The sequence below is a fragment of the Diadema antillarum genome, unplaced genomic scaffold (assembly GCF_040938485.1).
Source record: "Diadema antillarum isolate AM-2024a unplaced genomic scaffold, OU_Dant_1.0 scf00000211, whole genome shotgun sequence".
Classification (NCBI taxonomy): Eukaryota; Metazoa; Echinodermata; class Echinoidea; order Diadematoida; family Diadematidae; genus Diadema; species Diadema antillarum.
In genome coordinates this window covers 1,255,166-1,279,968 of record NW_027271100.1, presented here as the reverse complement: position 1 = coordinate 1,279,968, position 24,803 = coordinate 1,255,166, and the positions used below count along the sequence as shown (strand labels likewise).

The window sequence follows — 24,803 nt, the reverse complement described above, 5'->3', positions numbered from 1 at the left end:
GTCATAGTTTGTGTTTGCTTCGTCAGCAACCTCTTCATACTGCCTATATCACACGTGACGTTTGAATTGTTGTGATTAAACCAGGGAGGCACACTGAGCTGAGGTATCATACTGCCGCTATACGTGTTATTATTCTTGTCGATTCCAGCACGGTGCAATATTATGTTGACCGACTGAACCGGAATCTGGCGGCACACCAGCTCACACGTCCGCCGCGTGGGTATATGGGCAACTGTTAGCCTATTTGTGTAGGTCTCCTTTGAAGCGCTAAGCGCTCAATGAGCTGGTCCACTTGTGAAAGCTGCAGCTAGGAACACACGAAATGTTGTCATCAACACTTGGGAGAATGGCGGCGGGGAAGCACCTGCCGTTACCGCTGGTCATATTTCAGTCTTCCAGGAAGCTCAGTTCGTCGATACCCAGGTAAGCTTTTGAGAGCTTCTACTCATTTAGCCTAGCCGACTTTGTGTTGCCTCATACCTACCCCCATACCAACAACTAGCATGCACTGTACTTTGTATAGCTCGCGATAAACTTGTGGACGCATCGGTGTCTTGGTACATTGGGGGGAGGGGCAACTGTGTTTATGTCGTAGCTGCACTTTGTTGTATCATGGAGCTACAGGGATCCCCTTGTTATCGCGGACAGGTTGCTACGTCCCCGCGTGAACTACAATTACGGTGTACACTACGTAACAACGGGAAACACATAGAATATGTGTCACCAGGGAGTTGCCAGGGCAGGGGGATGTCCCGGGAGCTAGGTCCGGAGGTATATACCTCCCTACTGGTGTCACGACGGATGTACATAGATTATAAACATGTGACCCACTTATCATTACTAATAATACAAGTCGCATCGCGTACATACCACAAAGATAATTAACCTAGCTTTACACTATTTACATTAAATTAGAGTGATTTTACTGGGCAGTTGACTCCGGCCAACGAGCAAGATATACCCCTTTACGCGCCCCGCCCACCACAAACGTTACAGGCAACACGTCGTGGTTACTTGGTGCCGCTGCATACAGCAAAATCGGACGGCAATGGTTATGAATACATATTATGTTTTCCCTAGTCGTGTGAAAGCGATATCTGGAAGCGATATAATTACATAGGCCTACATGTATTTCTGACTACACATGGCCGGAATTTACAGCCGTAATGTAATATGTTGTTGTTGTTGTTGTTATTTGAATTTATATGCCATTTATCATCCCCTCGGAGTATTTATGCAATTTGCTATGTTTCAATTGTTTGAGCGTAGTTTAAAAACTTTTTTAAAAAAGTTTAAAAACTTTCGATATGTTTTTCCGTAGTAATCAAAAGAGACATTTCACACTTATCGTATTTGCCCTGACCCGACCCGAACCGAAGGAGGAATCCCCAATTCCTTTCATTGGCGCACCGAAAAAAGAAGGAGAAGAAGAAAGAGAGAAGGAAAGAAAGAAAGAAAGGAAGGAAGGAAGATCCGGCATTCATTCGAGATTCTGCAAACGAAGGCTATTCTATATTCAGTCACCTTATTTTATAAATTGTGTTTCTTGATATTAAAGCCATGAGCAAGTATACAGTCAAACCTACTTTACCGGCCACCTTCCGTATACGGCCATTACAAACAATTCTTCAGAGAGGAAAGCCATTTTAATGACTCTGTCTATAGCGGCCACCTGTCTGTAACGTCCACTTTTTCGTTTCCCTTGAGTGGCTGCTACAGACAAGTTTGACTATACTGTATAGAGAGGCTGCAAGTTGAATGCAACTCATATGAGAATGATCGATAGTCTGCTCTTAGTGCTCCGAGTGTACGATTTTCCTTGCCAGAATATCAACGCCCTCTAACGACAAAAGTTGCAGGTTTAGCCGAATCGTCAAGACTTCAACGGGCGCATTTTGCGAAAGAGACTGCACCTTGCACAAAATGATATGGAAACCATGCAGTTTATTGATATAGAATAAGGCCAGTGTTGCTGGAAGATAAATGAGCATTCTATATTGTTGTTGAACCCGCGCTACTTGCTACTTGCACTTGCGCTCGCGCTTGTTCTGACTTGATTACAGATTTGAATATTTGGGTAGTGCTGCTTGTTGCCTGTTTTTCTTGACGGCATGCCGTGGTCTTTGTTCCCTTCTTATCCAAACTAAGACGGGCTGAAAAGCCGCAAGTCGCTCTGGTTACCGGCTGCGCGTCCGGCATCGGGCTAGCGACGGCCGTCCTGCTGGCCAAGGACCCGCAGAGGCGATTCCTGGTGTACGGCAGCACCCTTGGACCAATCGAGAAAGAGGACGCCCTCCGTGATGCCGCTGGGCCCGCCCTCAACGACACACTCTTCCCCCTTCAGATGGATGTTACCAAAGACGATGATGTGGAGAAGGCTGTTGCCACGGTGATGAAGGAGCAAGGACGCATAGATATCCTCAGTAAGGCGCATTGCAGCACAACGATCTCATGAAATATATGATTGTATTATCCTATCCTGAACGTCATGAAAGCCGTCGTCTTCCTTTTCTCTGCATTTCTGTTCACTTTGTCAGCTTTTACTGAGAAATTAAGATTACGAAGAATCTGTTTGATGGAGTTAAAGGGATTGTATAGTTTTTGTTGAGACCTAATTTCAGGTTTCTAAAATTTTTTGGTGAGATAATGAGAAACCTCTTATGAAATATGATAGAGCGTGTAATTCTATGAGGAATTCAACGTTTATTTGATGAAAATTGGTTTTTGAAATGACTGAGATATCAAAAAAAGAGCCATCTTAATAAAAGTGTGGGACCCACGCTTTATTACCATCGCTTTGTTTTACTTTGTTTTTGGATGTTTCAGTCATTCCAAACCCGATTTTCATCAAATAAACTTTGAATTCCTCTTAAAATGGTATGCTCTGTACTATATCGTAAGTGATCTCTTGGTATCTCGCAAAAAGTTAAAAGCCCAATTCTCATCTCCGCCAATACTGTACCATCCCTTTAAGTATTTCAGTCACTTACCACCACAGCCGTATCACTACCTCGCCCTTGGTAGCCAAAGAATCCAGTATATCTAACTGTGTGATAATTTGCATGTGGAAATATATGCCATTAATATAGTCATGTTAATGATTATTTTCTTTGCAGCAGATTTGTTCGTTAGGACTCTGAACAGCTAGGAAACTCAAAAAAAAATATTTGGTTAAACTTCTTTTCTGCAAGAATTGTGTTCATCTTCGGAGCCACATACTATAGTATATATAAAATATGTGCGCGGTGTCTAGAGAATGGAACCCAAATGCATCGTTATCTAATAAACTGGCGTGGATTGAGTGAATGCAGCAAAATTGTAGACCACAATACAGAGAAATTCGGTAAAAATCGCCATCGCTGAATGAAAAGACTATTGCAGTTCATGACGTCACCACAGGAGAACGATGTATAGAAAATATGAAGAGAACTTTACGTTTGTTTGTGTTTTTTTTTTACTTTGCTAGCATAACGATCGTGATATTGTGTGTATTACCCCCCAAAAGCAGCATTTTTTTTTTCAAAATGATGTACGCGGGATCTTTGATTTGGTAGGGGAGGTGCACGTATTATGTTTGGCTAAACACGTGTTTGATTTTTTTTTTTTCAGGTGTGAGTTTCTTCAATTTGTCTCCCTATACAAATGACATTTGCTAAGATTGCAACTGTTGATCTGTAAATTAACTAACATGTTGGAAATAAGGAACTAGTGGGACTCGAACCTGTCATCTACTGTTTTCCGGGCAGCGACATTACCACCAGGCTGTCCCTGGTTGCCGGCAGTGACACGATGAACATGGAACAAGTACACAAGCTCCGAAATTCCGACAATGTTATAATAAGAAGTCCAAGGCGGACAAGGCATATTAAATGAAAGCGAGATATTATTCAGAGGGGTGAAGGTTCAGGTGTGAGCTTCTTCAATTTGTCTCCCTCTACAAATGAAATTTATTAAGATTGCAACTGCTGATCTGTAAATTAACAAACATGTAGGAAATAAGGAACTAGTGGGACTCGAACCTGTCATGTACTGTTTTCCGGGCAGCGACACTACCACCAGGCTGTCCCTGGTTGCCGGTAGTGACACGATGAACATGGAACAAATACCCACGCTCCGAAATTCCGACATTGCTGGGTTAATCAGTTGCGATCTAAACAAATTAAATTTGTGGAGGGAGACAAATTGAAGAAACTCACACCTGAATCTTCACCCCTCTGAATAACATCTCACTTTCATTTAACTTTTTTTATTTTACTTTAGTAAATAATTATGAGCTGAGAAGTTCGCGACGGTGATGATTGCGACTGTTTTCCGCCATTTTGATTGATTGCAGATAACAATGCTGGTATTGCAATGAGGAAGGCGTTGGAGACGATCAGCATGGAACACATCAAGCTGCTCTTCGAGATCAATTTCTTTGGCACTGTTCGTCTCATGAGGGCGGTGTTGCCAATCATGAAGAGGCAGCAGTCCGGTCGAATCATTAATCAGTCCAGTAGAAATGCTATAGAAGGTTGGTGTCTCTTTTTGCTTTACACGTAATGCATCCCCGATCAAGTAGATTCCAATAAAAACGGAACATACAGAAAAGTTAAAATTTAAACAAAATGTATTTGTATCGTTGTGTTTTTTAAGTTATCATGGCCATAACATTACAAATTTACCCGTTGAGGACGGAATGAATTTTGCTGTAACACGCATTTCCCATAGACACTTTCCCGAATGTATACTCGGGACTCGTCCTCAACGGATTCCTCAACGGATTTTCAAAAGGATTTGATATTCTAAATGTAGTTGTTAAAATACAGTCACCGCAAAATCGATGTTTTGTAAATGAGAATGTTTTAAGCAAGTATGAAAGTAGGACGCAAATATGGCGATGACGTGATTATTTCGCCTAAATTGCTAATATTATGATTGTGATATCGTTCGCCGTATCTAAACAAAGGATATAAGACTTTTTTAGGTGCGATTTCAATCACAATTTTTTTTTTTTCAGGGGGAGGGGGTTTTACGTCCCGGGTTTTACGTATGCATGCGTATGCAAGGTCTTTGTGAACAGTTTGATTGCTTCTCCATCACAGTTGTTTGTGTGTTGTTTTGTGTGTGTGTGTGTGTGTGTGTGTGTGTTTTCGCAATGTCATTTTTATTTCACCTTCTGATCTTCTCGATAGATTTAACATCAATTGTACCATTTTCCCCACTCTGTGCTACATCAATTTGTAATCACCTTTAGTTTCCATTTGTTTTTCACTGGAATGAATGTGATGCATGTTATGCTCTGTTTTAATGCTTGATCGTCTGTGTTACATTTTTTTATTAGCATGAGTTTACGTTACTTAGCTTTTCACTGTCATCATGAATATGCGTAGATGTATGTTTATAGTTATGGTGCTGTAATTCGTTACTCGTTCCGTTTCTGTTTTATTAACGCCATGAAACGTCACTTTCAACTTGTCCCATTTCTCGTTACATCGTTGGCTATCTCAGGAGGGCATCAATGCTATTAAAAAGTACACTGTATGACAGGCTGAGTACAAACAGTATAAAGATGGCTCTTCATCATTCATCATTACAACGGTTTTACCATCTCAGGGTATAAAATCAAATACCTTAAAATAATTGCAAACCTACCAAAACTGAGTAAAGTTAATCTGTAAATGCAACTTTTCTAATTATGCCATGCCAACTTTTACCACCTTAGTAAGAAATCAAATTATATTTTTGATTGATGTGGCTAATTGTCACGATTAAGTTAACATTTTTGGCATTCTAATCAGGTGCACCGTATATGAATATGTATACGGCATCCAAGTTTGCAGTGGACGGCATCAGCGAGGAGACAGCAGTGATTGGTCGATTTTTCAACATATGGTAAGATTTATTAGCACGATTGTTTATCTTTACAGTACATCCTAGCCTAAATATGTCTCAGAACATGACCAGAGCTGGATGTTGGGACCCTTAAATCTATACAGTGAAGAGGTTTGACTTTCATGGCATGTGTAGTAGTATTCATGTGTGTGTACTCTGTTTCTGTTTGTGTGTGTACATGTATTTTGTTTGTGATTGTGTTTGTGATTGTGTTTGTATTGTGTTCATGTGTCTGAGCAAGGAGCTTGTGTTTGAGGTTCCTTGGTCTTGAGTGTGTGTTCGTCTGTCTGTGTGTGTGCTGTTTATCGGTCTCTTATTTTCCTGTCAGGGTGAGTGTGATTCAAGCCGGAGGTGTTCGGACATCGATCATGGACACTATGGTCAAGATGGGCATGGGAGGCCCGGGGTCGAAAGGTGTCTCCGATCACCCTGACGTGCACGAAATCGACCGCCGGCTGAGCACCTATCGGGACCACGACCTGGAGTGGTCGCAGTGCCCTGCCGTCTCGGCCGAGGAGATAGCCGAGGTCATACTGCGAGCGGCCACTGACGAGAGACCCCACTTTCGCTACCAGGTGTCGGAGGTAAGAGTTCAAAGCCGAGTTTAGCTGGAAAATATGAAATGAAAAATAATTCCTTGAGCAAGCACCTGAACTGACAATGCTGTTCCTCATTTTTTGAAGACATGTTTTCACCATTTGCTGTACAAATCATATCAAAGCAGAAAAAAAAAAACATCAGGCGAATACACATCAAATCATATCAGAAAAGCTACATCAAAACACACACACACACACACACACACTCACACACAATTGTTGTCATGTTGTCATGGAATGATACCGAAGATTGATACTTGCACATCATGCCCATCTTTTACTTCTCCAGGTCTTATTGATTCAAGAATTAGATAACAAAGTCTGGATAAACATGCAAAATTACTTGGAAATGATTTTTTCTTTCTGAACATTGAATCTAGGCCTATGTCGAAGTTTTTTCGAGAGTACGTGGAACTTTAGATGCTACACCTTCAACCTCAAGTCTGCAAAATTTCTCGCTACATGTCAGTCTACTTGTACCGGTACTTTGATATATTTTTTCATACTTTTTTTGTGTGTGTACTATCTATGAATATTTCTTAGCCGGTGGAGGCTATTGCCAAGAGGAAATACCGGGACCACACCGGGGACGAGTTTGTGCAGTATCAGGTGGATCGTCTCGTGCCTTTCGTCGAAGGAAAGAAGTGAGCGCTGTGGGGTTGTCCCCTCGTTTAGTTTGGTTCCTTTACTCCTGGGTCCCGATTATCACCACTTAGTAGCAGTAGGTGCCCCGGAGTGCCTCGGAGTGGTCTCAAACGATTGGACTACCGAACTCAGCTTCTGAAATCTCCGCAAAGTTTACACCCAACAACTCATGCCCAAGAGTGGAACCAACAGGGAATGTTGCAAATTGCATGCTGGTTAACTTAGTGCCTCATGACAATTACATGTTTTTCTGAATATTTATCATCCAGAGGTGATTGGTGATTAGTAAGCAAAGTAATGACGTCACAAATCGATAGTGCAACTAATTCTGAGACCAATATTGGTTACCTAACTGAGGCAGCTGACAAGAAAGTATTAAACGTTTAGATATCATTTTAGGATGATATTGATACGACATTGTGTGCAACGTAATTTTTCACAATATACTATCAGTATTTGCTTGTTATTGTCTTGCAGTTGTACACTGCTGTTTTGTGTTTGTTTGTTTTTAATTTGACAAGTTTCAATTTACCATCCACTGAAGGCAGAGCCTAATGTGTATAGCCCAATGTGTGTAGCGTAATGTGTACCGATGTGAGAAAATACTTCAAACTTACAACAATGTACAATGCACTGAAATAAGTTAAGAATATTTTCCTTTACCTGTAGTTAATGTTTCATCGCCTCGTGTATTTAGCAAAGTTTCATGATGAAAACTGAAGTACAGTGTACTACAAAATGTAAGAGGTTTATATCTGTGTGTATTTGTTGTTTGTTTGTTTGCTCTTTTTTTTTTTTTGGGGGGGGGGATGGCACATTTTCAAGGCAAGTCTGCTTTGGGATTATGTAAATGTAACCTCAAGGATATTTGGTGTTATGTTAGTTGGTTGTTTGGGCTTCTTATTTTCGTCGAATCTGCTTCAAATTGAAAGAAGAAAATGTTGAACTAATCATGACCATTTTCCAGAAATGATGGTGATACCATTTTTTTTTTCCATGAATGAAACCATGATAAGCATTTTTGGACAACCCCAGGACATCGTGTAACCAAGGACCAAAATATGCTGAATTGCTTAGTGCAACAATATGCTGGTTATTATCGTATACACTGTTAAAATGTCACTGCCAGTGAATTAATGCATGCGGTAAATGCTTTGGATAGAAATTAAAAATGTCAATTTCGCAAGTAAGCTCCTCTGTGTAAGCATACTTTTTAGTGTTTGTTTTCTTTTGTCTCTCCGGGGTCCTGTCTTTGCATGTGAGTCTGTTCATGTACACTAATCTGTGTTTGTACGTCAAGTGTAAAACAGAGATGGCTAGCACTTTTAATTTCATTATCCTTTTTGAATTGTGTTTGGGGGTTTTTGTTGTCGTTTAATAGTTAAACCTGTGAAAATAAGCTTAGAGGGCGTAAGTAGAAACAAAACTGTCTACAAATTACCCAATCTACACACGTGACAACTCCATAAGGCCGCGTCACACTGAGCGTATCGAGCCAACGAATGCCCATTCAATTCGAAAATTTGAAGATATGCTCGCATCCGTTGCTAATGTAGTTCGTAAACTTCTAGTTCTTTGTATTCATTACCTACTCGTAGCGATTCGCAGAGATACACTGAAGCCGATTTGATGTCCGAAATGAAAAATCGGCTCCAGCGTATATCTGCGAATAACTACCAACAGCTAATGAATACAAAGAACGTCAAACGTGTTATGAAATGCAATTACGCGAACGTATCTTCAAATTTTCGAATTCGTTGGGCATTCGTTGGCTCGATACGCTGATGACAGTGTGATGGGGCCTTCAAAACCTATTGTCTCGTACGTGTACATATTTTTGCTGTGGTTGAGATTTAAGAGTATAATTCTATGAACACGTCTACGGGTCGAGATCACTAATCTCTATGGAAGTAATAATTCCAAAGAGATCAGTGGTCGAGATCCCAATGGCTGTCTTCCCACTTACTAGTATTTTGTATCTCTATGGAAATAATAGAGCTCAGTGTGTCTGCCACGCTGAACTAACGTCTTTCCAGTTCAGTGGTCTGACCTCACGACCATCGCCAGTAGAGGGCGCTTTCTCGGCGACTCTTGTCTACTCTTGGGTTCTGACTTCTTTTGTAGGCAATTATCGATGAGAGCCCCGAGAGGCATATTTATTTTTAATAATTGCAACTACTTCCATGATCACAAAGGGAAGGATTCAAACGCAGCGATGTTGTTAGCCGTCAAAATGGTAGTCTCACAGATTCGCGTTTGATACAATTGAGTCACAGTCAGTGGCAACTGGAGTGTAGCAGCTGCAGGCCTCGGGGCCGTCATGTTGGCCCTGTGGGGTTGATCATCATTATTATTAATAATACTTCCCGTATCGTCTTCTTCACGTACAGAACAATATGTAATCACTCTGTAAAGAGTCATCTCTAAGATCTTTGTCAAAGATCATGATCCTCACCAAGCTACCTTGTTCACATAGATAGACCAAAAATACAAATTATTTTTATTTGATACACTAAAGTAGTTGGTATAATGGTGTCTGAAGCCCGCCGCACACTTATACGACTTTTGGTCGCACGACTAAGCGACTTTGGATCTGAAATAAACAAGCGTGTTTATTCTGAGGCTTTTGTGAATTATTTCGGATCCAAAGTCTGTCAGCCTTGCGCCCGAAAGTCGCATAGTGTGCGGCGGGCTTTAGAGTTACGTGTATTACGAACTGTACTACATTGTACATACAAAGCAAAGGAATGAAGGTCACGTAAAAACCTGACGAAAATACAGCATGAATATGTGCTTCAGTGAAACCCTGAATATAGTTCCAAGGATTTTTTTTTTTTAATTTGTGAGTTCGCTTTTGTTTGATCCGTTTTACAGAAATAAATGAAATGGTGTCTGTGACAAGCGACACACCATATCATAGATATGGAGAAAATGAAAAATATGCTGACATGTAAGGAGTTAAAGGAAATGTTGCAAAAGGAAAACGACGTGAAGGGCAAATTGATAAAGGTCGAAAGCAGAGAAGGGCAGACCATGTTTGCTAATGATTACTAAAACACTGTCTAATACACGTGTTTTTCTCATTAAATATTTTATTTGTAAACTCTCCACATCAAATCGAGTTCCGTTGTAATAAGGATATATTACATTATAAAGCATTCAAAACAACAAAACAAAATCGTACACTCTCCTGTTTTCCATCTTTCCCACTAATTTACATCAGTTTGAAATAGATTTCCTCAAATTTAAACGCAACAAGAAACAAGCATCAACCTTGAACACATTTTAAACTGCATTTCCACCCAGGAAATGTTATGTACGTCGTAAATTGCACACTCTTTTCCTTGGTTCACAGTACACAAGATTTAAAGAGATAGTGTAGCTTTAGTTGAGATAGGGATTCAGATTTTAACTTTTTACGAGATACTTTGAAACCATTTATGAAATGTCAAAGAGCATATAACTCTAAGATTAATTCATAGTTTATTTGATGAAAATTGGTTTTTAAATGTCTGAGATATCCCAAAACAACATAAAACAAAGCGATTCTAATAACAGGTGAGTCCCACCTTTGATTGCTTTGATTTGATTGATTGCCACCAATGATTGATTGCCACCAATGATTGCTTTGTTTTGGATGTCTCAGCCACGTAAAAACCAAATAAAACCAAGTCAAATAAAACTGAGTTCTTCCTAGAATTATAATGACGCTCATTCATATTTCATAAGAGGTTTCTTATTTTCTCGAAAATCATCACTAAAAACACTGGAAACCTGCAGCCTCATTTCAACCGAAACTGTACCATCCCTTGAAAAATACTTCGTAAATTATGATGATTATATTATTAATAATACTTCAGATACAACAGGAATAAATGTGGCAGAAGTAGCAGTACTAGGGAGAAAGTAGGAGCCGTTGAAGTGGTAGCACCAGTCGTGGTAATAATAAGAGTAAGTAGTGGACGTAGCAGTAATAGCATCCCAACAGTAGATGCTGCAGTGAGTAAAAGAAGTAGCAGAAAACAAAAACAAAAACAGAGAGACTGTAACAATTGAACTACAACCGGTATGCATCTCCGTAGATGTGATGATACTGTTGTAAGTGCAGCTGTAGTAGTAGGAGTGGTACAGCGTGAGAAATTCTACACTGTTGTGTTCAAACATGCACTAAATTAATGTGCAGCAGAAGTAGTAGTAGTAGTAGTAGTAGTAGTAGTAGAAGTATAAGTAGTAGTATCAGTAGTAGTAGTAGTAGGCCTAGTAGTAGTAGTAGTAGTAGTAGTAGTAGTAGTAGTAGTAGTAGTAGTAATAGTAGTAGTAGTAGCAGTAGTAGTAGTAGTAGTGGTAGTAGTAGTAGTTGTTGTTGTTGTTGTAGCAGCATTACAATAAACCTCACATAAGTGGAAAAACACGCAGCGTTTGTCCAGGAGTTATCTACACTCATGTCGATACACAAACATTATTATAGAAGTACCTGCACGGAACATGTTGCCTCAGATTATGTCAACGCATCAGAACATTGAGCCACACTATCGATACCAATGACCGAGCATTCTTGTCGCGTTATTCGTTGTTAGTTATCCAAGCAAAAATACCTTTCGACGTACAGGAGGCCACAAACACAGGGTTTCCCTAATTATACAGGACCAAGAAATCATGTCAATGTAGGCGATTTGCCCCCTTTTAGAATAATGTCGACCTCCAGGATGATAGGAGAGGATGTAACATAAGTAACGAAACGAAACGAGACATACATAAAAAATGGGACTTAAAATTGCGTCGACTTATGCGATGTTGACTTTCATGAGGTTTACTATCACCTCCCTGTTTATAGTAATAGCGACTGTGCTTGTGAAGTAGTGATAGTAGTGGTAGATACAAGTAGTGATATGGTGGTTGCGGTTGTTGTAGTAGTTTTGTTATTACTAGCAGTAGTAAAGAACTACTAACAGTACTTTTAGCCTTTTTTTTTTTTTGGCTTGTCCGCCGATTTGGAGAGAGAACTGTCATTGGGTCAACTCCCGCCCCCAATTCCGCAGTAAAAAGCTCGATCCGCCCCCGCGTTGCTCAGTCGGTAGCGCGTGTCGGGCTCGGGGCGGGTCTGCCTCCAGATCCAAAGGACTCGGGTTCGATTCTCGAGTCTCACACTTACTGAGCAATGCTGTGTGTATAATCATTCCGTCCCGCCTTCACAGAGGCACAAACGCTCTTTTCCTCGGGTACGACACTATGGGATAGAGTCACAATTTTTCTACTCGTGTCAAGAACCCGCTTCATTAATTCATTACAAAGAGTAGGATGCTACTAAACCCTGGAAGTGACCACCCAAGTACCTACACCCACCCAAAGAACAATACGTTTATCTTCGAGCAAGCAGCCTGCACTTTAATGGAATAATAATGATGATAATAATAACAATAATAATAATAGTAATAATAATGATAATAATAATAATAGTAGCAATGATATTGTAAACAATAATGAAGAAGAAGAAGAATCAACTATACAGTCTACTTTAAAAAGCTTTGTGCGTCACAGCGAATTTCTTTGTGCGTTCTTCTTGTTGTTGTTTTTTTCTTACCGTGTACCGACGCGACGTATCACCAGCAACGGGAATTGCAACGGAAATTGCTTAAGAACTCATAAAAATATAGTGCTATACAAACAATAACTTACACTCATCAGTAATAAACATCGTTACCTCAGAAACCGTTTCATCAGCTCTCACATTGAATGTGATCTCTAAACATTAATGGCGCAGGAGATATCATCACTCGCATGCCTGTCAGTCATCAGCCAATTAATAATGATTTATGAACCACGATCAGGAAACGTAATCTTCTACAGATAAACAGTTTTGAGTGTGCTAATGTATCGTTCCCTACCTCTGTAACTAACTTCCTATCAGCATAAACCGTACACATACAACTTGTTCAGCCCCAAGTAGCATTTCCTCGCGTATGTGGGAAAAAAAAAGAACTCTACAAAAAAGAACAATAAAAATGTGCCCCTGGGACAGAATGATAAACTATAAAAGGAAAATTAATATATGAGGAATTTAAATCTTTTCAACCAATCATCTAATGTCAAATAAGATGAGTTTAAAAGGGTTAAATATCAACTGATGTGGAAGTTTGATCGCACCACAGGTGTTGTATATGTTCTTAAAAGGATGTATATGGTCTTAAAGGGATAGTATAGTATTGGCTGAGGTGAAGATTCAGCTTTAACTTTTTCTGAGATACTTTGAAACCACTCTAGGAAATGTTAAAAAAGCATACATTCAAAGATGAAACCGAAGTAAGATGAAAATTGGTTTTGATATGGCTGAGATATCCAAAAACAAAGTGAAACATAACTATCCTAAGGTGGGTCCCACCTTTAATTAGGATTGCTTTGTTTTGGATATCTCAGCCATTTCAAACCAAATTTCATCACGTAAACTGTGAATCCTTCTTAGAATTCTATGCTCTATCATATTTCACAGGAGGTTTCTCATTATCTCAAGAAGTCATCGTAAAAAAAACCAAGTATTTGAAACCTAAAGCCCTATCTCAACCGAAACTGTACCATTCCTTTGATACAATGTACAACAGCTGAAACAAAAATGATCGGTAAATTTGATGGAAATCTTTTTCACCCAAGCGTGATAGTCACACTACATTTTGATCAACATGTTCGGATGTGTAACGATTTGGAGCCATCAATAGTAAAAACAAGAGACACTTAAGAAAGAAACAAGTAGTTGGGGAGGGGGACCACTCAACATATCTTTGTATGTGTCTGGAATCTGGATTGCTTTTTTTATCATAAAAAAATGAGGTTTTATGAAAACCACTCGCAAATAAGATTGTGTTGTGTATACAAAATTGTTAGCCACAAGTCTGCGATCGATTCACTTCCTCAACCTGAAAGCTATATTTTAGGACAATTCTAAATTTCAAGGCTACGATGGGTGTCGATCTTTGACTCATTCACCTGTCTTTTGTTTCAAAGTCAAAAACAGTCACAAAACATTTACCTTTATACATGTAGTTCATATGACTTATGATAACTTTAGACTGTTTATTCAACACGTAGCAAACTCTGGCATCACTGATAAATAGACCAGTAATTACAGACCAAATTCAAACCTAACATTCAAGACAAATTGACTGTTCCCATGGCAAGTCTTTGTAGGCTGATTACATTGGTGATCAGTGCGCATGCGCTTTATCTCGAATGAACGTCTGTAGTGACCACCCTAACATCTGAATGAATAGACAACTTGTGTCTCTAAGCAACCGTTGTTGATCTGTAATCTTCTTCAATGAAGGAATGTCCACAGCAGCTTGTCTTCCCCTGTAATCCCAGAACTTTGATAAACGCTGCCCGAAACGTGCGGTTGAAGAATGCGTAGATGATCGGATTGATGATGCTATTAATGTATCCAAGCCATAGGAAAGTATCTAGCATAGCTTGCGGCAAGTAACAGCTAGTGGGACAAAAAGCTTCCACGACAAATGTCACAGCAAATGGCATCCAGCAAATGATAAAGGCTCCGAGCACAACAGCCACAGTTTTGAATGCTTTTGTCTCGCGCGAATTTCGATGCGTAGCGTCTCGCGTAGACAGACTGAAGTCGATGGACATGCGCGATACTTTGTGCGCGCCAGGCGAGCTAGGTCCGTTACTGTTTCCGTTCCCGTCACTGTTCTGTCTGCACATGTGTGACCCTGAGTGGTGCGACGTTTGCAGCTGTTCGCGCGTCGCGTTGATCTGACGCGCCTGTTTATACGCGACGCGAAAAATGCGGATGTAGAGAATGATCACTACAGCAAATGGGATAAAGAATGACGACGACGCCGCGTACATTCGAAAGTACTTATCCAAAGCGTACGGGCAAATTTGAAAACCAGGCCGTATCTCGCTGACTGGTTCGATAATTTCTTTCCAAATCAGCTGCGTCGTCGCAAGGAAGGCTGAAAAGAGCCATACGATACAGATGATGCTCAGAGCTCTGGCGCGCGTCATGGTCGTGTGGTATTTCAGCGGGAAGGTGATCGCGATGAAACGATCGACACTAATGGCACAAAGATTTAACGTGGACGCCGTACAGCAGAGGATGTCCAGCGATGACCAGACGGAACAAAAGACTGGTCCAAACAACCATCGTCCACTGAGGCTCTCCGTGACCACGGCGAAGGGCATGATACACACACTGACGAAGAGATCTGCGCAGGCGAGACTGACGATGAAGTGGTTGGTGACGGTGTGGAGCACGTGGGTCTTATAGACTGCGACGACCACCAGGGCGTTGCCGAAAGCCCCGCAGAGAGCTAGGAGGACCAATATGATGCTCACTGCCACTTTCGCTTCAGGGGGATCGGGGTGTGTGGTGTTTGTTTCTATGGTTACCAGACGATCGGACATGATGCAAAGTGGGAATTCCTCTAAGTCCACATTCAAGTCGATGAAATTACCTGGACATTTGGGAGACAGAAAATGAATACGTCTATCAAAGGAATCGGGTTCTTTCCGAAGCTCTACCAACCTGTCTATTCACAGTATTTCACTCGGCTGTCTCCCAATACTGTACACCTAGGCATCGCGACAAAAATAAGGAAACCAAATCATTGAATATAAACAGTTGAATTTGAGACGGAGTATCGTGTAACCAGTATAGCTGTATTACCTTCACTCCTTTGGGGCTCATAAAGTCATATAAAGATAATTACATGTATTCAATTGACGTCACCAAAGACTTTCACTAATTAAAGGATATTGGTTACACAATACTCTACAGAGTTCAGTGCCATACGCTTTTACCTCTTCTTTTTCCTGTGTGGGTGATGACGATTATCTTACAAAATATGATACACATTTGATGATTCCGACAGAAACTTTTTGGGTAAGGCCACAGCCGTCACGTGTCATGATGTCCAAAAAGTATCAACGTGAACGTATTATTACCCCTTATATTCTGTTTCAAGTCTGAGAGGAAGAGGGAATACGTTTCCAGGTTGTCTGTACTATAGGAGAAAACCAAATCGAAAGGACTGGTAGTTACTTTTAGAGGTAAGTTAGCCTGAAGTACTTCAAATTATCTCCTGCAGTACTAATGCATTCAGACGATTTAATCCGTATTACCGTTATCAGACATGATGACGTGTGTATATTCTAAACAAAATGTTCGTCGAGGGTTCACGAGACGCAAACAGAGAGAGAGAGGGGGGGGGGGAGGGAGGGAGGGGTGAGTGATCTATAGGTTGTTAAAGAGAATGTAAAGGGAACAGCATCTTGGCTATAATATGAAATGATGAAAATTACAACCGCGTTGTGAATGCTGTAATATCAAGCGTTGCTCACAATACTGTTGGTGATAGGAATGCTGTTTTAGGGTGCAGGTTTTACACCTGTAGGCCTAAGATAAATTGACCACGCCCATCACTTAGTGGAACCAGAGGTAACTGACGGAAAACGGGGGAAAATTATGAGAAATCAACAATTTTCCATACATTTTTTTTTTTTTTTTTTGGGGGGGGGGGGTTTAATCTCTCTGGTCTTCTTTAATAATTCATAATAGTCTCCACAGGAAATGAGTTATATGAAATGATAAAGAGGACTCTGCAATCATTTTTGTGTTTTCCCATGTTAGCTTGTTTCTGTTAGAGCGTAGGTTCGGGCTATTTGAAGACGACGTGACAGTCAGCCACACTAGGAGGGGCTCTGTGGGAGGTCATGAGCCAAGGCTCGTGGTGAAATATACGCCCGATAATCAGGGACTTGACGTGTGTAATAAGTAGATTCGACAGTTTCGGAAGCTACATTCCCATTCATCAAAATAAGGGTGTATACAGTTCTGATCGAGGTGAGGATTTGGCTTTTAACGTTTTGCAAGATAATCAGAAACCACTCTATGAGATGTCAAAGAGCATGCAGTTCTAAGGGGTATCAAAAGTTTATTTGATGAAAATCGGTTTTGAAATGGCTGAGATATCCAAAAACAAGGTGAAACAAAGAGATTCTAATAGAAGGCGTGGCCTGTCGCCTTTTATTAGTATCACTTTTTTGGATATCTCAGCCATTTGAAAACCAATTTTCATCAAATAAACGTTGAATCCTTCTTATAATTACATGCTCTTTCATATTTCAAAAGAGGTTTCTCATTATCTCACTTAGGAATGTTCAAAACATGAATCCCCACCTCAACCAGTACTGTACAGTCCCTTTAATAGGCAGTACAGGAATCACGGAAGGGGTCCTGCAGCCTCACCCCCCCCCCCCCCCATTTTCGGCATAAGATCCCCCCCCCCTCCCACTGAAAAAAAAAAGATAAATGCGGAAAAAAGACTCATCCCACAACTTTTGAGGGTTGGGCCTCCACACACCGATACACACACACACACACACACACACACACACACATGTATATATACACATACCGCGACTCCTGTTAAAGGGGAAGGCTAGTAACTGATCAGTGGGAATCAGTGGAAATGCTGGGAGATGATTGTTCCAATCCGTATGGGATTCATTCAAGAGTTCATTGTATATCTATTGTTGTGTGACAATGATTTGCTTCAGGATGGTCTCATATTCAAGTAATGTGCACTTTAATGCTTCCAGGTTGGCGTCCCTGGTGAGTGACGGAGCATTAATCTGCACATTACTTGAATATGAGACCCTTCTGAAGCAAATCATTTTCACACAACAATAGATATACAATGAACTCTTGAATGAATCCCATAAGGATTGGAACAATCATCTCCCAGCATTTCCACTGATTCCCACTGATCAGTTACTAGCCTTCCCCTTTAAGGGGTCACCCTACACATGCTCGACACCCACGAGTCATACAGCCCACGAGCTCGTATTGAAGAAAAACAATTTCCATGAGTCACACAACTCGCCAGTCGTACAACCCATGAGCAGCTCGATACTAGGCCTATTTTACGTGATGTCGAGCTCATGGGCCTTTTCACTTATATAGTGTCTAGCTCGTGGGCAGTATAACTCGTGGGTGTACTCTAGCAGTGCAAAGATTCAGTTCAGAGGAGGAAACGTGTTGACTCTTCTCCACTGAGCATTTCGTTTTTAATATCTGTGTTTTATGGTGTAATCAAGAGTGTTTATTGGTCACGTCAAAGATATACATTATTTCATTGTTCAAAAGAATTTTAAGTAACGAAAGAATGTTGGTAAAATGCAAAGATGTTTTGTACAATTTGACAGACAGCGTCACAGACTGTCATTATATTGTATACCGCCACGCTTGGTTTCCATTTTACGTCAAAATAATCAATTATTTTCACTTGTGTGCCAAATCTTGCCTGTCTATAGGTTTGTGTGTAGTGTAAAATGTGTGCATATTTGACTCATTGTAACAAAAAAAAAAAAAGGAAGAGCAAAAAATGAAAAAACAGCACATCAGGGAGGTGTAATCTCTCTCACACCTTATACCTTTTGCGTTTTTAATTTCTGTTCAATGATTCACTGGTTTAATTGAATTATTCAATCATTTTGGTTTATTCAATTTTTGATACGAGCTCGACATGAATGATATACAGACACTTTATTGTCCTCACCTTGTTTGATGTTGTTGTTAGCCGGTTAGTCCATCAATAATTGTAGGGTTGCCGATGGTAGTCTATTCTTAAAGTCGTCGAGATGGGTAGCCAGATCAATGACGTCATCAAAATGATTTTCCGCTTCAGAAGCCTGTAAGTTGAAGACATTGCACGAGCGTGTTAAACATTACGTAGGCCCCCTACTCGTTTTATTACCAACGAGAGGCTATACCTACAGTATATATATATATATATATATATATATATATATATATATATATATATATATATATATACCCTGGCCCATTACCCGGGCCCTGTTTAATAACATGACCACTAAAACGAGCCAAACAAAATGGACCCAAAGTTGGGACAGATGATTCAGAGCATGCAGACCTATAGTTGGGAGGAATCGAGATGTATTCTAGAACGGAGCAAGATAGGCGCAAGATAGTGTTTTCAAATTACTTAGTGAAACAATTTCTGACTTCGGACCACTGAAAAATTGATCGAAAAAAAAATGTTTCCTAATAATACCGCATTATCAGTTGAATTAAACTTAGGACTGGTTCTTCTAGAGGTTAGTAAAACAGGTCCAAGATCCAAAGCTCGCTATTTATTCAAAATTGAGGGCATGTCTGCATTTGAATTGTTACTACAGGATACATGCGCCACATTTGTCGAGGTTCCTGGACTGTAAAGAAATGAAACGGTGATCGAGTACTGGTAACATTCATAATTTCGATTTCCAAACCACGGGCACTCTTCAATTCAAATTTGACTCTTGTCGGCTGGATATCAAACGTAAGCTCTGGAAATATTATCATTATGCGAAATGTGTTAGCGCTAAGGCCTTGCTCTACAACCTTTTCTGTGCCCGAGGGACTTTCAACAGAGTGTACATCCCGTTATAAAGTTTTCTATGTCAATTGGCACTCAAAGTACACAAAGGGTTAGAGATCGCTCCTAAATAAAACTTTGTCCCAACCCACAGGATTTGTCCCGTTTGCTCATACAGTAAGGGAAATTCAAATTCTCTTTACATCTTCCTCACAGAAAGATAGATGATTATACACATGTTTTACACGCTTTCTCACCATGTGGTTGTTTACAATATATTCCCGTTTGAACACGTCACAGATGAGGATTTTTGATAGTGTACTGACTCAATACTATACACGGCTTCGCTTAGAGATATAAGGTGATGCACAGAATGAAAATATAGGCCTACACATGGTGACCACAAGTCGCTACAAACGAGTTAGCGAGGATATACACTTGTTGCGAATTCCATAATATTCGACGATATGGGCTGTCATCAGAGAAGTTTGATTGAATTTCTCAATCTAGGAGATTGACTAGGATTGCATGATCCTTGAACCTTCTACAGCTCAATTTCAAGAATCCGTTATCGGTCTCCAGGCCCTCAGATGGATGGGGGTGGGGTGGTGGGGAGGGGCAGGGGTGTAAGATATCACTAAAATTTGGAAAGCGGGAATCTCAATCTCGTGTACTTTTCCTTGGACGCGGGAGGCCGTTGCCCTTAACCTTTGACCTCTAAAAGCCTATATAGGTACAGGGGAAAGGTGTGCAACATGCTGCGAACATCAAATCTTTCAATAACACAGCAAACGATGACTATCGGGTAAAAGAGGCTGCAGTTGCTGTATCATCGACCAAAGCATATCTTTCATATGTTCGTGTGTGTGTGTGTGTGTGTGTGTGTGTGTGTGTGTGTGTGTGTGTGTGTGTGTGTGTGTGTGTGTGTGTGTGTGTGTGTGTGTGTGTGTGTGTGTGTGTGTGTGTTTCAAACCGATGACAAAGTAGTGACGTGATAACATACATAGCATCTTTCATCTGATGCGCGTGTGTGTAGCTGAAACTAATATCACTAATCACTGAAAAGTGGAAGTTTAAGTGTCCATAAGATTTCCATTTTATCTTGTTTGGGTTTTTTTCAATGAAACCTCTGCCTTTCTATTCTCATTCTGATTTTGCACTAACTATTCGTGTCAACATGAACATGGCGTTGAATTGCACCTACATACAATGTAGAAAGAATATCAACTGCTCTGGATGAACCAAATCGTACACATTTTAATATCCTAAGTCCCACATCTAAGGTAGATGGCGTTGTTCGGAGATTCTTATAGGTTTTAGTACTACATGTATTATCATAATCTACCTGAGACTTGTTCTAGCCCTTGTTCTACACGGGATCAAAAATTTATACAGCATGAAAGAAAGGCATTTGTGACCTCACTAATTTGTATAGTCTTAATCATTTATTGTGTTTCGTGCCTAGAAGTCATCAGCTTCTCATTTATACTAAACAACAGAGAGTTCATAAAGTTACATTCTTGATGCTTCGCCCTGTACGCTTAGTCAACCTAAGACATTATGTAATTGCAGTCACCATGAGAGAAGAACCATGCCGTTGCACAAAATTTTATGAGAAACAAAGTCCTAGGTTTTTTTTTTTGTACTCACAAAAGATTTCTTCGTAATGTGAGATTTAGGGCAAAGAAACATGGCCATGTGACCTCGACGGCATTTTATTGTCTCCATAAGACGCTATGCTGCACCTGAGGACCAAACTGTCGTTGTCCCCTAATACCACTTCGACTTCATTGCAAAATCCCCTCATTTCATCTACGATACTTCATTCAAATAACTTTCTCTATCAAGTTCGATCATTGGCCATCCTTCTACTGATGTCTTTCATCTATATTTTACAGTACGGTACCGAGAGCCAAGAATGCTTGGGTTTTCCCGAAAAAAAAAAACTTTGTTTCTTTCTCTTCCTGATATTCATAATTATCTGCTTCCATGTTTCCGCACTTTTGAAACGCTGTGTCTTTGTTTATTGTTATAAAGTGAAGTACATCAACATGGTAATTTCATCTTGTTATAAAATATACACTATTATTGTACCTGCAAAACAGCACGTAGGCCTACATCTGCGCACAGAATTCCTCGTATTCGTGTGTATATAATGTAATTGCAATGCTGCGGGGAGGATCGTGCTATATGGCATCGCTTTTACAAACACACCAGACGGCTGACTCGACTTCAAGTTCAACAAGGAGAAAAAAGGCAAGCTTGATTGAAGTGAAGAAAAAAAAGATAAATAAACCTAGGAAAAGTCTCTGAACCATCCTGTGTACCAGATGGTATAGCACACGTCTCAAAATGGAGTGAACGTCATAAATTTGTTTCGAATTTACGTGTCTCCATGCACAATTTCAACAGAATGAAAATTAACTCTACGTCAACACCTGTCACGCCTGACCATTGATAAGTATCAGGCAAAATGTACTAAAATCAATATAACCGTGCTTAGGCATGCAAAATGGAGCTCATGAATAAAGACTACAAGCCTTTTTCTTTCTGCGGCAGATGCCTGAAATTGACACATTGATATGAAATCAATAGCTCCTGATATGGGGGGGGGGGGGGCTGCATGGCAGTTGTGTGTGTACATTATAACGTTATTCTGCCTTGTTTTTAACAAATGACACATTCTGTCTGTTGCGCGATACTTAAAAAAAAAGAAGAACTTCAAAGAAAGGCAAGCCGTGTATCGAGTGTCAACCATGGATGGATGTTATTCCGCTTCACTCTAATTTTAAAATACCACCCTCTCGATGGGATAGCAGCATCTTACTAATTTCTAAATGTTGCAGACATCAGTAACCTCATAGATCTGTGATTTAAATTGTCTATCACCCATGACTTCCTGTCCAGGAAATGTTTCATACATAGCTCACAGACATTGTTCCATTTTGCGTAGATTTGGAACTCCCCCGGGAGACTCTAAGGCTCATTATTTCTATCTACTGGTGTCTACCTTCGCCTTGATCCTGATGTGTTTATATTTCAGTACTTAAGTGTGTACCCCTCTGGTTGTTAGATATGTGTTATGTATAACATTTGGTCTTACCAGGGATGAGGGAGGGCGTCTCTACCCCCCCCCCCCCATCTTGCGTTTACACGTAGGCGAAATTTCATTACAATATTCTTTCTTAGTATCACCTTAACTTCGACGGTTGTGCGACGAATATCGCGATAAATACATGTATATAACAAGAATCGCTCAGCACAACCCGTGAAAACTACAATCATGTTTTGTTTGAAATAGAGGCAATCTTATCTTGCGTAGATAAAGCACAGCTTATACAATGAACCCGTGTTTCAGGAAAACAAGATACAGCGTCCCATATGACCCATTCGTTTGCTTACGTTGCATACTTTGGACCAATCATCTCGCATCGTTTACATCCTGTCATCAAAAACATCTCCGCCCCTATCAAACAGGTGCTTCACCACGACCGGGCTTCGTAAATCACACAGCAGCAGTGGCCTTTCAGGCTCAAAATAGAAGACGAGCGCCAGCCTGCGTGTAAACGACTGAAGATGTTGATTCCTCGCCACGTTCCACAGGTCGTAACTGTTGCCACATCGTTGCTATTAAACTTTAGAGATGGATGACGGTCTCTCATCCTCATCTCACCAGCCGATGAAAGAAAGGTCGACTTGTATTTCATCCACAAGACAACTCAAGGAGAGAGATTCGGTCTTCCTATACTTTTTATGGAGTTATCATAATCACCTTCCTTGTCCTGGATTGATAAATAAATCTCCATCAGCGTTGGTCAACATTAGTACTGCCGGTTCAGGTCTGAGAAAACGAGGTTCTCTTCGAATTTGCATTTGAACTTTCAGGTGGACTATAGCTTGGCTTTAGCATCGACGATATTACACAACGAGCTGTCGTTAATTCATCTCAATTTTGACATGAGAGCACCAGTTCGTTCTATGTCATAAGTGACTGTGTGATTTACTTACGACCGCCATGGATTTCATATCTAGCTCCTATCACTGCGACACAAACATGATCTTCAAGGCATAAAGTTGCAGTGATAAAAAGACTGTTGAAAACAAAACAAAAAGTTTTGATTCTGATGTCTCAGTTAAAAGATAACGACTGTATGTATACTCGCATTATATGAATAAAATTTGATCACATAATGATAACTTTCCGTTTATATTAGAAGAGTTTTAGGCCTTGACCCGCACTCTACTAGTAACTATTTCGAAGACGTCTACAAGTATCTGGACCAGATAGACAGCTAGACACATGCTCAAAGTAGGCCTTTAGCAGTCGGGTGGGTTTTTTTTCCACAAAATCACACATCATGTTTTAAGGTAACATGCCGGCATCCACTCTGTATAAGCTGTTATTTTCACGAGGATTTATTTTCGAGAATATAACGAATCACAGTTGAATCGCTAATTTAACAACACACGAAAATGTCGCCTCCATACTCTAGGGCAATAATGCATTACGTGAGCGCGGCATCAGTTTGAAAAAAACAACATCTCGCAAAAATATATGTGACCTAATTCGCGAATATCTATGCGAAAATAACAGCTCATACAGGTATATAGGGTTAACACCTGTCATTCCTTGACTGAGTTGACTTCACTTTTCATGTTCCCCTGAAGTTCAAGAAATTAAGAATCGTGTTCATGTCTGTTGGAAACTCGTTTGATAATATCATCATTGACTCATGTAATTCGCATATCATTTTGAGACGAATCACGTGGAACTTGAACATTTTTGGCTACTTTAGGTTTGTCCGATTTTATACAACTGTTACTCTTTGGTTGTGCTCTTTTCGGGAGCAGTGATTTAAAGACAATGTTCGAATTATTTCGTTGGATGCATAGGTCAGTTGTATTAAAAAACGCCATTGAAAATTTTTCGCAAGAGAGTCTAAAACATAAGGAAATATCACTACTTTTCTCAATAAACCACAACTGAGACGAGTTTGGAAACAAATTGATTGTAACTATTTTTCACATTATTCAATGTAATGTCGCATGACCACCTTCTCTCTCTACCCGTCCTTTCTCTGTTGTAAATCTTTCTTCACTGTACAATGGAGTATCTATAAGCCGGTTCACAGTTACATTTTGCACGTGAGCAGGAAAGGTTCATTTGTACAAAAAATGCATGTTGGTTTTTTTATAAATTCACTGAGATAAGCATCCGTGATGTAATGGTTATTCATCCAATCCTTATAGATGGTGCTAGCTAGCAGCACATTCACTTGACAGCAAGCCTTGGCAA

At 40.2% G+C, this 24,803-nt stretch overlaps 2 protein-coding genes across 2 annotated transcripts; one reads left to right on the top strand and one right to left on the bottom strand.

The window, feature by feature from the left end:
- The first annotated feature begins 239 nt into the window (after positions 1-239).
- Positions 240-7,121, top strand: LOC139724358 (retinol dehydrogenase 8-like). Its single transcript, XM_071635509.1, has 6 exons — positions 240-423; positions 2,149-2,423; positions 4,334-4,513; positions 5,781-5,874; positions 6,203-6,458; positions 7,017-7,121. Exons 1-6 carry the CDS (start codon positions 323-325, stop codon positions 7,119-7,121), a joined length of 1,011 nt encoding a protein of 336 aa, XP_071491610.1. The 5' UTR covers positions 240-322.
- Positions 7,122-14,106: 6,985 nt separating this feature from the next.
- Positions 14,107-15,576, bottom strand: LOC139724309 (5-hydroxytryptamine receptor 1D-like). The gene has a single exon (XM_071635452.1). It carries the CDS (start codon positions 15,528-15,530, stop codon positions 14,394-14,396), a length of 1,137 nt encoding a protein of 378 aa, XP_071491553.1. The 5' UTR covers positions 15,531-15,576; the 3' UTR covers positions 14,107-14,393.
- Positions 15,577-24,803: the final 9,227 nt, after the last annotated feature.

Coding starts and splice junctions, on each gene's coding strand:
- LOC139724358 (XM_071635509.1), top strand. CDS start 323: ATGTTGTCATCAACACTTGGGAGAATGGCGGCGGGGAAGCACCTGCCG. Junction 424..2,148: donor CTCAGTTCGTCGATACCCAG/GTAAGCTTTTGA, acceptor ATCCAAACTAAG/ACGGGCTGAAAAGCCGCAAG. Junction 2,424..4,333: donor AGGACGCATAGATATCCTCA/GTAAGGCGCATT, acceptor GATTGATTGCAG/ATAACAATGCTGGTATTGCA.
- LOC139724309 (XM_071635452.1), bottom strand. CDS start 15,530: ATGTCCGATCGTCTGGTAACCATAGAAACAAACACCACACACCCCGAT.